General features: G+C 38.1%; 3 protein-coding genes across 6 annotated transcripts in view; 2 read left to right on the forward strand and 1 right to left on the reverse strand.

Annotated features, from left to right (window-relative positions):
- The first annotated feature begins 8 nt into the window (after positions 1 to 8).
- Positions 9 to 2,326, forward strand: LOC120420895 (uncharacterized). Its single transcript, XM_039584016.2, has 3 exons — positions 9 to 425; positions 486 to 617; positions 1,756 to 2,326. Exons 1-3 carry the CDS (start codon positions 9 to 11, stop codon positions 2,287 to 2,289), a joined length of 1,083 nt encoding a protein of 360 aa, XP_039439950.1. The 3' UTR covers positions 2,290 to 2,326.
- A 12-nt stretch (positions 2,327 to 2,338) lies between these two features.
- Positions 2,339 to 9,711, reverse strand: LOC120420894 (mitochondrial import inner membrane translocase subunit Tim21). 3 transcript variants are annotated; one of them, XM_052709143.1, is made up of 2 exons: positions 9,485 to 9,711; positions 2,339 to 3,076 (listed from the first exon to the last, which is right to left on the reverse strand). In XM_052709143.1, exons 1-2 carry the CDS (start codon positions 9,709 to 9,711, stop codon positions 2,398 to 2,400), a joined length of 906 nt encoding a protein of 301 aa, XP_052565103.1. In that variant the 3' UTR covers positions 2,339 to 2,397. The 3 variants fall into 3 exon arrangements, with proteins under 3 accessions (XP_052565103.1, XP_039439949.1, XP_052565104.1); XM_039584015.2 differs by having other exon boundaries at positions 9,471 to 9,604; XM_052709144.1 differs by lacking the exon at positions 9,485 to 9,711 and adding an exon at positions 4,551 to 4,634.
- LOC120420887 (solute carrier family 66 member 2) overlaps positions 9,566 to 14,706 on the forward strand; it is a 59,560-nt gene continuing 54,419 nt past the window's right edge. For both annotated transcript variants that reach the window (XM_039584008.2, XM_039584009.2), the window contains exon 1: positions 9,566 to 10,705. In XM_039584008.2, the coding sequence (XP_039439942.1) occupies positions 10,503 to 10,705 (203 nt within the window). In that variant the 5' untranslated portion in view covers positions 9,566 to 10,502. The remainder of the gene's footprint in view (positions 10,706 to 14,706) is intronic.

A 14,706-nucleotide genomic window follows, 5' to 3' on the forward strand; every position in this document is an offset into this window, starting at 1 on the left:
ATCTTTCAATGAGTAGTGAAACTATCTCAACACGTGCTAGCTCTGTTCCCATGGAAACCATTGTTGACCAAACACACCATTCCCAACCAAAGTCCAAAGCCATGAAGCATCTCTTCAATCTACACCGGAAAGCGGTCCGAATAGACTACCGGAACCAGCTTTGCTCATTCGCCACCTTTGCCACCGGATGTGTCGTCCTCCTCTCCCTAATCATCCCGTACTACGTCGTTCAGTTCATCAACCCGGGTGACGTCTGGGACCGGTATCGACTGGCGTACGAGCAACCGCGGGTGCACTTTGACTATCGCTACCTGTTCCTGGCGGAAGTGGCCCTTCCTGAGGCACAAAGCGAAATTGTTACCTGCAGCTCGTTCGAACCGTACAACGAACTGACCGAACAAAGGCAAGAATGCGGAGCGATAAAGGTTGGTATAAGTAAGCTGCGCTTAAAAAAAAATGAACATAACAAAGCTAACTTCTTTAAGGTCACGTCCGACGATAGCAATGTTGATGGGAAGGTAGACGCGTTGGCGGTCTCGGTCAGCTTCAATCTGCCACAGGAAGCAACGGGACTGAAGTTTTACACGTTTTACTTCTTTCTGGATGCGGTTGTCAAGGTAAGGATGATTCAGCGAGGGCAGTTATTTTTCTAGGGGAATTTTGCTGGTTCTAAACACTTTTTGTTATAAAAATGTTGAAAACATAGCTTGCAAATTAAATTTGTATGCAGATTATTTGTTCACCATCCTCAAACCCCTCCCCATCGACTTTGATCAAATTCGAGGGACATACACATAAACAAAAATTTGCAGCGGCAAAACAAAACACAAAACCAAAACCAAAACCAAAACACAAAACCAAAACCAAAACCAAAACCAAAACCAAAACCAAAACCAAAACCAAAACCAAAACCAAAACCAAAACCAAAACCAAAACCAAAACCAAAACCAAAACCAAAACCAAAACCAAAACCAAAACCAAAACCAAAACCAAAACCAAAACCAAAACCAAAACCAAAACCAAAACCAAAACCAAAACCAAAACCAAAACCAAAACCAAAACCAAAACCAAAACCAAAACCAAAACCAAAACCAAAACCAAAACCAAAACCAAAACCAAAACCAAACCCAAAACCAAAACCAAAACCAAAACCAAAACCAAAACCAAAACCAAAACCAAAACCAAAACCAAAACCAAAACCAAAACCAAAACCAAAACCAAAACCAAAACCAAAACCAAAACCAAAACCAAAACCAAAACCAAAACCAAAACCAAAACCAAAACCAAAACCAAAACCAAAACCAAAACCAAAACCAAAACCAAAACCAAAACCAAAACCAAAACCAAAACCAAAACCAAAACCAAAACCAAAACCAAAACCAAAACCAAAACCAAAACCAAAACCAAAACCAAAACCAAAACCAAAACCAAAACCAAAACCAAAACCAAAACCAAAACCAAAACCAAAACCAAAACCAAAACCAAAACCAAAACCAAAACCAAAACCAAAACCAAAACCAAAACCAAAACCAAAACCAAAACCAAAACCAAAACCAAAACCAAAACCAAAACCAAAACCAAAACCAAAACCAAAACCAAAACCAAAACCAAACGAAGAACATGAAGGTATTTTTTTAAATTTTTGTGCTACCCCCGGTCTATAGATATTTGAAATGGAATCTTAATAAATATTAAGCCAACAAAATTCACCAATTCAACGACCGATGAACAATTAATTCAATTTTTATTTCACAGAGCCGCTGCATCTTCACCATTCCAACGATCATCTCGTTGGACAAGGTACCTCCCCCAGTGCATCCCTTCCCGTCCGGAACCATCACCCACAGTGGCCACCTAACCTCCAGCCAGACCGTTGCCCTCCAGTGTCCGTTCTTCATGCGCAACATCAAATCCCACTTTAACCACAATTACCTTCCGGGGGAGAATTACACCTCACTGCACCAGTTCCTGCCACTGTCCATCCTGGACGAAATTGAATCTTCCAACGCGGCGTATTTTAAATTTGACCCGCACAGATCCCACTGGACACGGGATGGCTCCGGGGAGGTAACGATCCGGGTTGAGCTCACGATTGGAGGAGAAGACAGTCGCAGGACTGCGCTTCTGTACAATACGTCGATTTGGCAGAAGGTGGCGCAGTTTTGGATGCAGTACTTTTCGGTGCTCGTTGTTTCGCTGTGGATCGCCGATAAGGTAAAGGGCTGGTTGTTTGAGCGGTTTGTGATACGAGCGATGGAGGTTGTTCCGTGGAAGGAGAAATATAACTAAACTTTTGATGAAAATAGTATTTGGTTGGTATGGAAAGAAATTCCCTGTGGACTTTGAACACATTTTATTTACAAACATAACATGAAGCTTGGTAGAAATTTGACAAAGTTATAAAATTGGTTCTAGAGCGCTACCAGGCTTGGGGATATCCTGCTGAAGTCGGTTGTCCTCGATGATAACCGTGGTGTGCGGGTAGTAGTCCAGCTGTACGAACAGATATCGATACTCGTAGTCGCCGGACTCGTTCATCTTCTTCTCCAAATGCACCGTCGCTTTGTTACGAATCCCTTGCACGTAGAATTGCATCCTAATGTACTGCACTCCGTCCCTGATGTAGCTCGTATGAGCTACGTGTGTCCTCCTGCCACGTCGGCTTTCCTCGCCAAATCCCTTGATCGGCGCTCCCAGCGCATCCTTGACCCGGTTCTCGTTCTTGACCCGATCGAGCGCCTCTGTGTAAATATTGTTCGGACTGTTCGACGAGAACAACTCCCGGAAGGTGTAGTAGAACAATGTGGCCGTAACGCCAACACCCACCAAAATTATTCCCAAATAGCTGGCAGTTTTGGTGTTTTCCTTGACGCGCTCTCCCATCGGACGGACATCCGTCGAGACGTCCGAACGATCGGTGCTGGCAGATAGGGACGAGGTGGAAGCGCTCTTCCGCTGGGCCGTAGCATAGGTGCGGACTTGCTGCGGAAGTGTTGACAGGCCGCGTAGCATCGAGAGCTGCGAGAATCGTTGGTTTCGCACCAGTAGAGGGCGTAGTGCAAACAGGGACATTGTGCTGGAAAAAGGGAAATACTAAAATAAATCTTAATTGTTGACGGTGGGTTTGTTTAATTATGATGCATTAAAGGTTCATGACGTCATTTGTGGGTGGAGTAGACCATCAAGATTCTTATAATAAACTCATTTGAATAACGCTTTACTATTTTCTGTCTTGGGCATAGAACATGAGAAAGGTGTTAGTTGCTTCGAATCACGCAATGTAAGTATTAACTCAATGGGCAACTGGTCAAAGAAGTGTATCTGGTTTCCGATAAAGAACTTTTAATTTAAATATAAGCATTTACCACGTCCAATGACCAAAAGCAGGTAATGCTGAACCTTCAGATATCCAGATAACTAGTTTAGACAATTCATCAAAACTATCTAAAATGGATATTCGAATAACTCAAATTAAAAATCTCTGTCTGATGATTTGTACGCGCAAAATAAATTCAAACTGATTTCCAGACATCTTGAAAGATTGGTGATCAAAGAGTTGTTTTTGTTTGATATGATGGTATTATAAATATCAAATATTTATCCAATTGACACTACTCAAACTCCTGCGCTTACACGAAAAACGAGTTTCAGAAAGGAAAGCTTTAATTTGAAATCAATATTAAGTCAACATTGATTTTCTTTTAGTAGGAAAGAACCGCAACACATTTTTAGTATTTTTTTACAAACGACCCCTTGGGGCCACCAAAGGACCCTTGAGTTTTAATGTGAAACTAGACGCCAGTTGCTGTTCAACTTAAATCATTCTCTGAACACGACAGATTGCTTGCTTTAATTATATTTATCGTCTACAGAACATTTTTCAATTATGGTAGGTATTTCCCTTAGAACTGCTTTTTAAAACTCGAGTTGTGGTGTCAATATGGTGGCGCCTTCCCATTCACATTAAAAAATGTGTTTATGCTTTAAATTTAAGGCCAGAAAATCAGGCTAGAATTTACAAAAAGACACAAAACTCTATTTACCATTGTGCCGAGGGTGCTAAAAGATGGTAGCAAGAAGCATTGAGGGTTATGATTTCACTTACATTAAAAATATATTTTACCCTACCAATACTTTTTTTAATTAATGTTTGTAAAATATTTTTTTTTTTCATAAAAAAATTGTAAAATATTATTTGTTGTAAAAAACATCTGTAATTTTTTTTCTGTCAAAAAATTATAGCTTGTTTAAATTCGAAGTTTTTTTTAACATTAGACTATTTTCTAACATTCAATTTTTAAATTGTTCAACACAGTCAAATGGTATGAAGTGTTTTCAATAACATTGAGTCAATTCACAACAACTTAGGACTTTCTCAATTATATCTGAAAAAGCAAATTATCGTGTTTTGACACCGATCGTCTTCATGTTATGCAAACAGGCAAAAGCCGGTGAAACAAAACATAACACCCCAGAAACTTTTGTTAACATTAATCTCATCAAGCGATTGTCGCATAAGCCTATCCTGGTTGGAAGTTTTTCAAATTTACCTGCCTTTTAAGTTGTTTTTAACAAAATATCTTTGAACAAATTCATACAACTTGCTCCTAGTCTTGCCTGAATTTTTATGTTTACATCATTCTGTCAGTTTGCGGCTCGCTTCTAGTACTGCTGAAAATCACATTGAATGTTGCATACAATGTTTGAAACATGTTGTATGCAACTTTAATAAGATTCACATGAAACAACACAATTTTTTTGTGAATTGCGCTTTTCTAATATATTTTTTTGAATTTTGAATTATATTTTATTATATTTGATTGAAGACATACATAAGAAAATACTTTTTACTAAAAAAATTACAAAAAATCAGGATCAACTTGGATTGTTTCGCACCCTTCGACAAATTTGTAGGGATTTGAATTTCCTACAAGAATCTCACACTGGGACAATTTTGGGCTAGACTTGCACCACCTGCTGCCAACATTCTAAAGCGATGGTTTCTCCTATACCCAACGTTGCCAGATTATTTTATGGGAGATCTGTATTTTCTTAAAAATAAATCTGTATTTTGTCTGTATCATGTCAAAATCGAAGCCATAGAAGAAATTTTAAAAATGTTAACAGCAGATTAAAGCTTTTTCAATTATATTCAAACATAATTTAATCACTGAATTGTTGAAATTTTTTAATATAATCATTTAAAAAAAATCTGTATCTACAGATTTTTGAGATCAAAAAATCTGTCAAATAAAGATTTTTCTGTATAATTGGCATGGCTGCCTATACCCAACTTTTGCGATTTTTCCCATAAATACTTCAACGATAAAACGAAAAAATTGACACAGTTAGGGGAGAGTGGGGAGACTTGATCCCCTTTTTTTGCATCGCACATAACTCTTTTAATTTCGCACAAAACTATGAACTTTTTGCATAAATTGAAAGCATAAACATTCAACTATGTTTGGCTGATAAGGGTATTTAATCGGATGAATTATTCGAGTCATGTCAAGCGTTTTTAAAACATATTTTGAACCGGAAATTTCAAAATGTTAGGGGATCTTTCAACATTTTAAAGAAATACTGAGCAAAATGTTTCATATTCATCCAAACTATTGATTTTCTGTAAGTTACAGTTACAGTAAAAATGCTGGGATCAAGTCTTCCTAATTCCACTTTTTTAAACATTTTTAGGACCTTTATTTAAACATTCTCTTACTATTTCACTAGTAAAAGTAGTACTATTAAAACAAAAAAAAAAACAAAAAACTACATTTCAAGACTATTTTATTCAGAGCAGCAAAACACGGCATTTAAATTGCCTGTTCCATAATTGTGGGATGTTATTATGCCTCCCACAATTGTGGAACACCTGAATTTAACTGATATTTTCACAAAAAAAGTTATCAGACCATTCATAAATCATAACTATGCTTGAGTTTCGTTGGTTTCAGTGCGTGAAGTCATTATTTTGTAAAAATTATGTATTCATGGAGAGAACCAAAGTTTGTTTACATCCTTAAGAAAAAAGAGTTCAGAATTTGTGGATTTCAAAGGTCAAAGTTTTTCTTCAAAAACTTGGTATAAAAGTTAAAATTTGCATAAAATTCGATACAGCATTCGAAAAATCGCAAGAAAAGCTCTGAAATGAAGGTAAAAGCGAATCATTAAGTTCAATTATCGATTTGCTATGATTTTTTGAACATTGGTAGATCTGTAAACTGTTCCGAATATGAGGGATGACTGTAGTTAACATAAGAGAGTAAAGAGGCATCGTATTGTTGATGTTAGTTGATTTAAAAAAATGTCGATACTGAATATTAAGAATAAAAATTGTCTAGTAGAATTTTGGATGGTTACGTTTTTTGTTAGGCTGATATTAATTGAAAATGTTCTACTGCTCCTGGCACAGAAAACTTTTACGCAGATCTTATATAAAACAATGTAAAAGGGCAGAAAAGGGTTTGTTAACGAACATTTTTTCCTGGGTTTTGCCTTCCTCACTTTACTGAGGAAAGGCTATAAAATCACTCGAAAAACGAACTTCTTAATTTGACCTCCTAGACCCACCTTCACGTATACATATCGACTCAGAATCAAATTCTGAGCAAATGTCTGTGTGTGTGTGTGTGTGTGTAGGGATGTGGGTCTGTGCACCAAAAAATATGCACTCGATTATCTCGGCGCTGGCTGAACCGATTTGGACCGTTTTGGTCTCATTCGATCCGTCTTGGGGTCCCATAAGTCGCTATTGAAAATTATAAAGTTTAGTTAAGTACTTCAAAAGTTATGCTAAAAAAACGATTTTGACAAAAGTCCGGAAGATTGTAAAAAGGGTGGTTTTTGTAAGAAAACCCGCCATGCTATACATTTTTAGAAAGGTAATAAAGAGACCTTTCCAACGCGTCAAAAACATCTAAGATCTGACAACCCTATCAAAAGTTATAAGCACTTAAGTGTTATTTATGCACTTTTTGGACGCCGGATCTCAGATATTTTGATAAAAACGTTGTCCGGATCTCTCATGCGACCTATCGTTGGATAGGTAATAAAAAGACCTTTCCAACGCGTTCAAGACATTGAAGATCTGACAACCCTATCAAAAGTTATAAGCATTTAAGTGTTATTTATGAACCTTTTAGAGGCCGGATCTCATATATTTTGATGAAAACGTTGTCCGGATCTACCATGCGACTTGTCGTTGGATAGGTAATCGAAAGACCTTTCCAACGAGTTCAATAGATTGCAGATCTGACAACCCTATCAAAAGTTATACGCACTTAAGTGTTATTTATGAACTTTTTTCAGGCCGGATCTCATATACATTGATGAAAACGTTGTCCGGATCTATCATGCGACTGGTCGTTGGATAGGTAATCGAATGACCTTTCCAACGAGTTCAATAGATTGTAGATCTGACAACCCTATCAAAAGTTATAGGCACTTAAGTGTTATTTATGATTTTTTAAGAGGCCGGATCTCAGATATTTTGATGAAAACGTTGTCCGGATTTATCATGCGACTTGTCGTTGGATAGGTAATCAAAAGACCTTTTCAATGAGTTCAATAGATTGCAGATCTGACAACCCTATCAAAAGTTATAAGCACATAAGAGCCCTGAATTATGATGATCTTACCACAGACAAACAGACGTGACTCTCCATACAAATAATTTTTGAAATTCATCGTCCTTCATCAAACCACCAAACCACGGCGATGCCAGCGCTGCCTGGTGAGCTTATGCCGAAGCGCAGCTCAAACATACCAATACAAACCCATTACTGTCATGTGTCATGTCAGTGTATGCGTGAGACAATCAAGCCTTAACGATTGTAAACATCAACAGCTGATTTAAATAATGTTGTTGTTGCAAATCGTCAGTACTCGATGAAATAAAAATAAAAATTAACACTGACGGCCGAAGATGACGGCCAAACCATGCGGCAGCATCAGCAACGACGCACCACAACCGCAACGACAGATACCAAATCACTGGTCTTCCCCGTTGCTCCCAAAAACATCCGCGTTTCGTTTCGAAACATCCGCGGGAAACGTGTCCACGGCGCAGTTAAGTTGCGTTAAACAGCAAAAAGTGGCGAATGAGATGAAAAAAGTCGCAAAGATTCCAAAAAACGCTGCCGCAATCTCTTACCTACATCGAAACAGAACAACTGTGGATGAAGATTGACTGGCGCTCACGATCGACGTAACATCGCCAAAAGGACGACCAGCAGCAGCAATCTGAGCAGCAATTCATGAAGGATAAGCAGGTTGCTCCAAGGTTGCTCCGAAGGAGATGACTTCACCACAGAATCTGGCTTCCTCCGCAGTAGCGGACGCCTCGGCAGCGGCAGGCCTACCAGGTTAATCGAGAAATTAAAAGTGAGAGTGTGTGCGTGCAACATGGAGTTAAACTTTTCAAAGTGCTATGGTAATCTTCACAGCAACTTCACAGAAAGTTTAACTCCATGTTGCACACACTCTCACTTTTAATTTCTCGATAGTGGGGCAAAGGGTATGTCCTCGCTAGTCAGCCGCTCATCTGACCCAGGTCGAAACTGCCCCAATCTTGTCCCGCAAAGCCTGGATTGTGGATCACCGTTAGAATTCCTGAATTCTATCATATTTCATTTGCGTTTTCATTTGCTGCCACGTGCTCACGCTCAACTTTACAACAACAAAAACACATTACACACACTGAGGAAAGACGGGCGAGCTGTCACGACAGCAGCGCCATCAGCGCCGGGTGAGTGGATGCCGAAGCTAAATTGCATTTGAAATAACCGTTTTGGCTCGGTTATTGAAGGACGATGGTTCCGAACTCGAGTGTCCCGTCTGTTTGTCTGTGATCTTACTACCCAATCTGATGGTATGAATCAAGTTGATAGAACACTGAAAGGTCCGTCCTTTTGTATCTATTTTGGATAGCATTACTCTCTAAATGTGAGGAAGGCACCAACCACCTAAGGGTGGATTAAGTAACGTTTTTTTTTCAGCATAGCAATTTACCTGATTTAGGCTTAGGGCAGGCCCGTAGCCAGGGGGAGGGGGGGCTTCGGGCTGAAACTCCGAAATTTTTGGAAGACATATGGGAGAGAGGGAAGAAGAAGAAAGGAAGAAGATAGTTTCTTCTTCAAGCCCTCCCCGAACCAAAATTCTGGCTACACTCCTGGCTAAGGGTTAACCCAAAAGCTATCATTTTGAAAATATAAACTGTTGTATACGATTCCATGTCAATCACTAAAAATATCAAACGCGTTGCAACGCTTCAAAACTCACCCTCCATTCTAGTACTGTTTACAACCTTTGACAGCTGTCACCCTTCAGTTTGCCGAACAGTAAACAAAAAAGCGGCCCTCTCACCAATACAACCATCCATTTTACATTATTGACATTCGCACAAACAAAAAAGAAACACACAAAACCTCTGCTACCAAAAGTCATTCAAGAGAGAACACGGCAATACTCACTCACGCTCACTCACAATCGCAATCCACTGCGGCCGCAACTAGTCATCCAGTAGGTGGCGAGGAGACTCGCGTCAGACGGCAAACAGAGTTCTAGCCAAACGGCAGTGACGACGGCGACGGCTGCTTCGATGATGCAGTAAACTAAAAACAGCAGAAGAGGAAGCATTAGAACAAACCCCGAGAGAGAGGCGAGCGTGAGCGCGTGAAAAGTGTCAAAAGAAAAGCGTCGACGAGACATCATAACACACACAGCGTTCGAGGGGAAAATTCGTGCAGAATAATATTGCTTGGTGCGTAAAAATAGTTTGGTGAATTTAGTTTGCAGTGAATCGCCGTGACTCGAGAATGCAGTCGGATTTGGGGAGACGAGCGTGAGCGGATCTTGGGCGAGCGTTTGAGGAAGAATTGGAGGAGTTTTTTTTTTTTGCGAGAAAATCTAGAAGGAAAGAAGCAACAAAGATGGCAAAATTGATTGAAAGAAAGGGGCGATGAAAGAGTTCGCCGAGAACAGCATCAAAGTTCAATGAATTGTGTGTGTTTTTTTTCTGCTGGATTGAAGTGTTGAGAAAGGGAAATGTGTATATATTTAACCGGATGAACGATTGAGAAAGGGAAAGAAGGATTAATCGTAGACGAGGAGAGTGAAGGTTTCGCGAATAGAATCAGTGTAGAGAGTAGAGCAGTTCAGTGGAAGAAGAAGCCGCTCCAAGTCGTGTCTACAATTTGCCTTTATTGGTGTAATTTAGTGTTTCTTATCTTGTTTTCGTTCCCTGAGTTGGAGAGGTTGTTTTTGTGTTCGTGGCTAGAGATCAAGATGATCGTCGGGGGAGTGCACGGGCTGTGATCACAAAGCGAGCGTTCCGAGTGTGTTTTGTGTTTGGTTTGGCCAAGGTCTACGGTGTCGTGTTTGTTCAAGTTGCGGCACATCCAGCTGGCTGGCGTTCGTGCTCCGATGGGATAGCTGTCTAGTACCGCTAGACCCCAGAACTAGAGAACTACCGTCAGCAGCAGCATCCAGCAGAACCAGCCGCCATGGATTGGATCATCAACGACGAGCTGGGCCTGACGGTGGGCCACGTCGTCGGGTACGTGTCCGCGGCCTTCATGGTCGTCGGCGGAGTGCTCCCGTACGTGCCCCAGTACAAGCAGATCAAGCAAACGCAGGATCCGGAGGGTTTCTCGCTGCACGTCTGCCTGGCACTGCTCATAGCCAACTCGCTGCGAATACTGTTCTGGTGAGTAGCTCCGGAATTTCTAATAATTACCGAGTGCGTGACGACTCGTCGAGGAATGATGATTGCCACGATGAGTTGGGAAAAACGACGATGATAATTTCGGGTTGTAGTTGATAACGCGCTCGTAGCTATCGCCTCGGTTAAGGCTTCGTGTCTGTGAACCGTGGGGTGAACCCGGAACGTTACGAAACTTCTTCGATCACCACTTGAAAGCAATTGTTACTGATAACAGAACTTCCAGTTAGAACCGTACAAGAATTTCAGAGCGAATCAACTTGGGTTATTCATTCCTAAACCACATTCGAGAAATTACGTTTATCGAAAAGCAAACATTTCAACCCGTTGTTTACATTTTACGCCACAATATTTGTGAGTCACAATGCGATAAGTGGGATTTTGTTTCTAGCATATTCGCAACCTTCGGCTACATGATAAAAGCACGAACGATTATCGTTCATAGCCTCGTGTATTGGAGTCAATCAATTGCTGGGAGGAATTAGCACTGTAATCTGGGATTGCTTAGCAGGAGACATGGTTTGCTGATGGGTTTACTTCGCAGTATCATAAATTCGAGTTTGTTATTCTGATTGTAAACAAGAAAACCAAAATTTCAGTTTTCGATTTTTGGGCGTTTTTTAATACCCCTGACTCAAGGCGGTTTCAAAAACACCCAAAAAGCAAAAACTTTAGATTTTGTTTATTGGACCTTTTCAAAAAAAAAAAAACTCCAGAAATGATGGTAACATTAAAAAAAATAATGACAGATTTTGTGCCAAAAAATGTGTGATTTTTCATAAAGTTCACATTTTTTGGTAAAATTACTCCCAAATTATTGTTTTTGTGTTTACATAAATTTCTATAGTTTTCCTTTAAGCGATTCTGCTTCATTTGTTTACAGGACCTAATAACAAAAGTCTAGATTTGTTAATCTATCCATTAAATTATATTAAACGTTAATTTTTGTTGGTTTTCTTTTATAGAAATAAAAAAAAACAAAAATAAAAAAAAATTCAAAACTAATCTTGAAAAAAAAAAAAATCTCAACGAACACGATACATAAAGTTTGAAATGACGAGTTGATGATTTGAAGGTGTAAATTTATCATTATGTCCCGAAATTCTCATTCATTTGAAGTGTATCTAAAAAAAATTTTTTTTGAATAATTAAGGAAAAGTTTTCAAGGGAACATAGTTCTTCGGGACATTTTGAAGAGAATTGAGATTGAAGTTTGAGTTTTGTTTTAAGAGAAAAAAAATTGAATATTGCCAAAAAAAGTTGTTTGACCACTTTACGAAATATTTAAATTTCTGATTGTTCAAGTATTTTCATGTTTAGGACGTTCAAGCAAAAACACCGTGCCAAATATGAAAACTTATGAAAATTTGTGTGCTTTCAAAAATATTTTGAAAATTACTTTGCTTTTAATTTATTTCACTGCTATTATTGAATAATTTACATAAAAACAATTGGTTTACGATTGCAACTAAGTTCAATCTAAAACAAACAATAAACCAAACAACCAAAACGATAAAATAAATAATAAGATTTTCTTGTTTCTTAAGCTTAATGCAAATCTAAACTAAATGACACCCCTAGTGTCACAAATCCAAATTTTGGTGACATTTTGGAGTTCAAAAGAAATGCTAAAATTCTCTGCAAAGATAAATTCAATGCTCATAAACTATTTGAGTTAAAAGTTCAACGGTGAACTACTTTTTTTACAGGTGATCGATGTAAAGATCACGACTTTTTGTTGTAAATTGAATTAAAAAGTAAAAAATTTACAAATTACAAGCTAATTAAATGACACTTGAAAAAACTTTATAAAAAATTAAAGTACTTTTTGATAAAATATTCGTTTAACATATAAAAAAAGCTTTTTAAATTTTCGATATTTTCCAAAATACGAATAAAAAATTCATATCTCCTAAACCAGATTTTGCACCATCACGCACCATGGCTCAGAAGAAGTCTCGGGTTAGTTTTCAAAACGCCTTAATGTTTTTTAGTCCCCTAGTACACAAAATACACAATTCACAAAAAAAAAATGAAAACAAAAAAAAATATTAAGGAAATTTTACTATTAGGGGGAGAGGGGGTAATATGCAGCCCCTATGGGAAAACTGTGATTTCTCAACCATGTTAAAAAAATCTTAACAAACCTCAAAATTGTTCGAAAGTATCAAATTTCTAAAAACATTTCTGATTCATTTCAAACAACCATGCGAGGCAATATGCATCGCAACATTGGGGCAAAATGCACTACAACAACGGGGCAAAATGCACCACAACATGGGGCAAAATGCACCGGGTAAATGCAGTTTTCACTATTCACTATTCATCTATTTTCACTAGATGACACCGCTGTTTTTAAAAAGGAGCTCCACAGCGGTGCACTTTGTTTGCATTTTTGTAGAAAAATTAATTAAAAATGCATTTTTTGATGTTTTTGCACTCATCTATCTACAGAATAATGAAGATTATGGCGAAAACCATCTACCTCAAAACATACAATAGGGTAACTCTCCACCAACTCACACGAAATCGGAAAAAGTTCCCCTGACCCCTCTTCGATTGTCGTGAAACTTTGCTGTAAGGGGTAGTTTTGGTCCCGGATCACGAATCCGAGGTCCATTTTTTGATATCTCGTGACGGTGGGGCGATACGACCCCTTTCATTTTTCTGGTTTTTTACTAAGACACGTTTTTCAGTGATTTGTAGCTCGCAACCGTGAAGAGATAGAAATTTGGTGTCAAAGAGACTTTTGTCTAAAATTAGACGCCCGAGTTGCTGGTTTACCCAAAACTCCAAAAAACGTTTTTTCATCGAAAAAAGTTAAAAAATTGCTGCCATTACCCGTTACTCAACTGTCAAAAATCGTGAGACATGTCATTTTATGGGAAATTTAAAGTACCTTTCGAATCAGAAATAACCCAGAAGGGTCATTTTTTTCATTCAGAACAAAAATTTTTATTTTAAAATTACGTGTTTTTTTTTCTAACTTTGTAGGGTTACATTTTAGAGTAAAAAAAAACTAAGAATAATATGTTTACATTTTACAGGCGAACAGTTGCTTTCCAAAATATCGAGTTATTGACGGGATTTTTTTTTCGCAAAAAAAAACTTTTCGTGGGACTGTACATTGGTATTTCATGAAAATTTAAAATCCTTTCAAAGGAGTTCAAACATGCTACATATGATTATAAACGCGGGAAATTGCATTTTAACTGGTTTTCAGTTGATTAAACTTTAATTTTCATTAAAATTTTGAAGTTTTTCGAAAAAAACATTTTATGCCCCCTGATTATTCAGGCTAACAATTTGAAAAAAAGGCATAAAATTTGAAAAATATTTGCAACGGCCTAAATATATACAGCAATTCCCCACGAAAACAGCATGGAAAAAAACAAAAGTGCTCGGATCGGGTTCAAAATTTTTCTGGGGGTTCCCTGGCCGAAATAATTAGACCCGTATTTTTTTGTTTGGCCATTAGGGTGACCTATGCCATGTTAAGGTCTGAAAATTGCCGTTTTCTTCGATTTTCGCAAAAACCACTTTTTTTTAATCATAACTCCTCGCCATTTCAACCGATTTCAACTGTCTTACACGCAAATGAAAGGTGATAAGTTGGCCTTTCAATGAAAAATAGTAAAAAGTTTCAAAAATCTAGCCTAACATATGAAAAGGGCGTATGAAACTTTAAAATGTCGTTTTGACAGTGTCTGGACCAAAGAGCCTATGTCTGGAAATATTTTTATCGGATTCTCCGGACATTTTTACATAATATACAGAAAAATGGGAGAAGTTCATTAACAGGATTCCGAGATATGATTTTTTGAAAATAAAATCCGTGTTTTTCGACGCGCCACGCGCAAAAACCGGAGATTGACGAAATCGGCAAAAAATCAACTTTTTTCACTAAAACTGCGATAACTTTAAAATTTCAGCAATGACCTATACATGTCTGGGTACCAAAAGTTGCGTCTTTTAATTACGAAAAT

The sequence above is a fragment of the Culex pipiens genome, chromosome 2 (genome assembly GCF_016801865.2).
Source record: "Culex pipiens pallens isolate TS chromosome 2, TS_CPP_V2, whole genome shotgun sequence".
Lineage (NCBI taxonomy): Eukaryota > Metazoa > Arthropoda > Insecta > Diptera > Culicidae > Culex > Culex pipiens.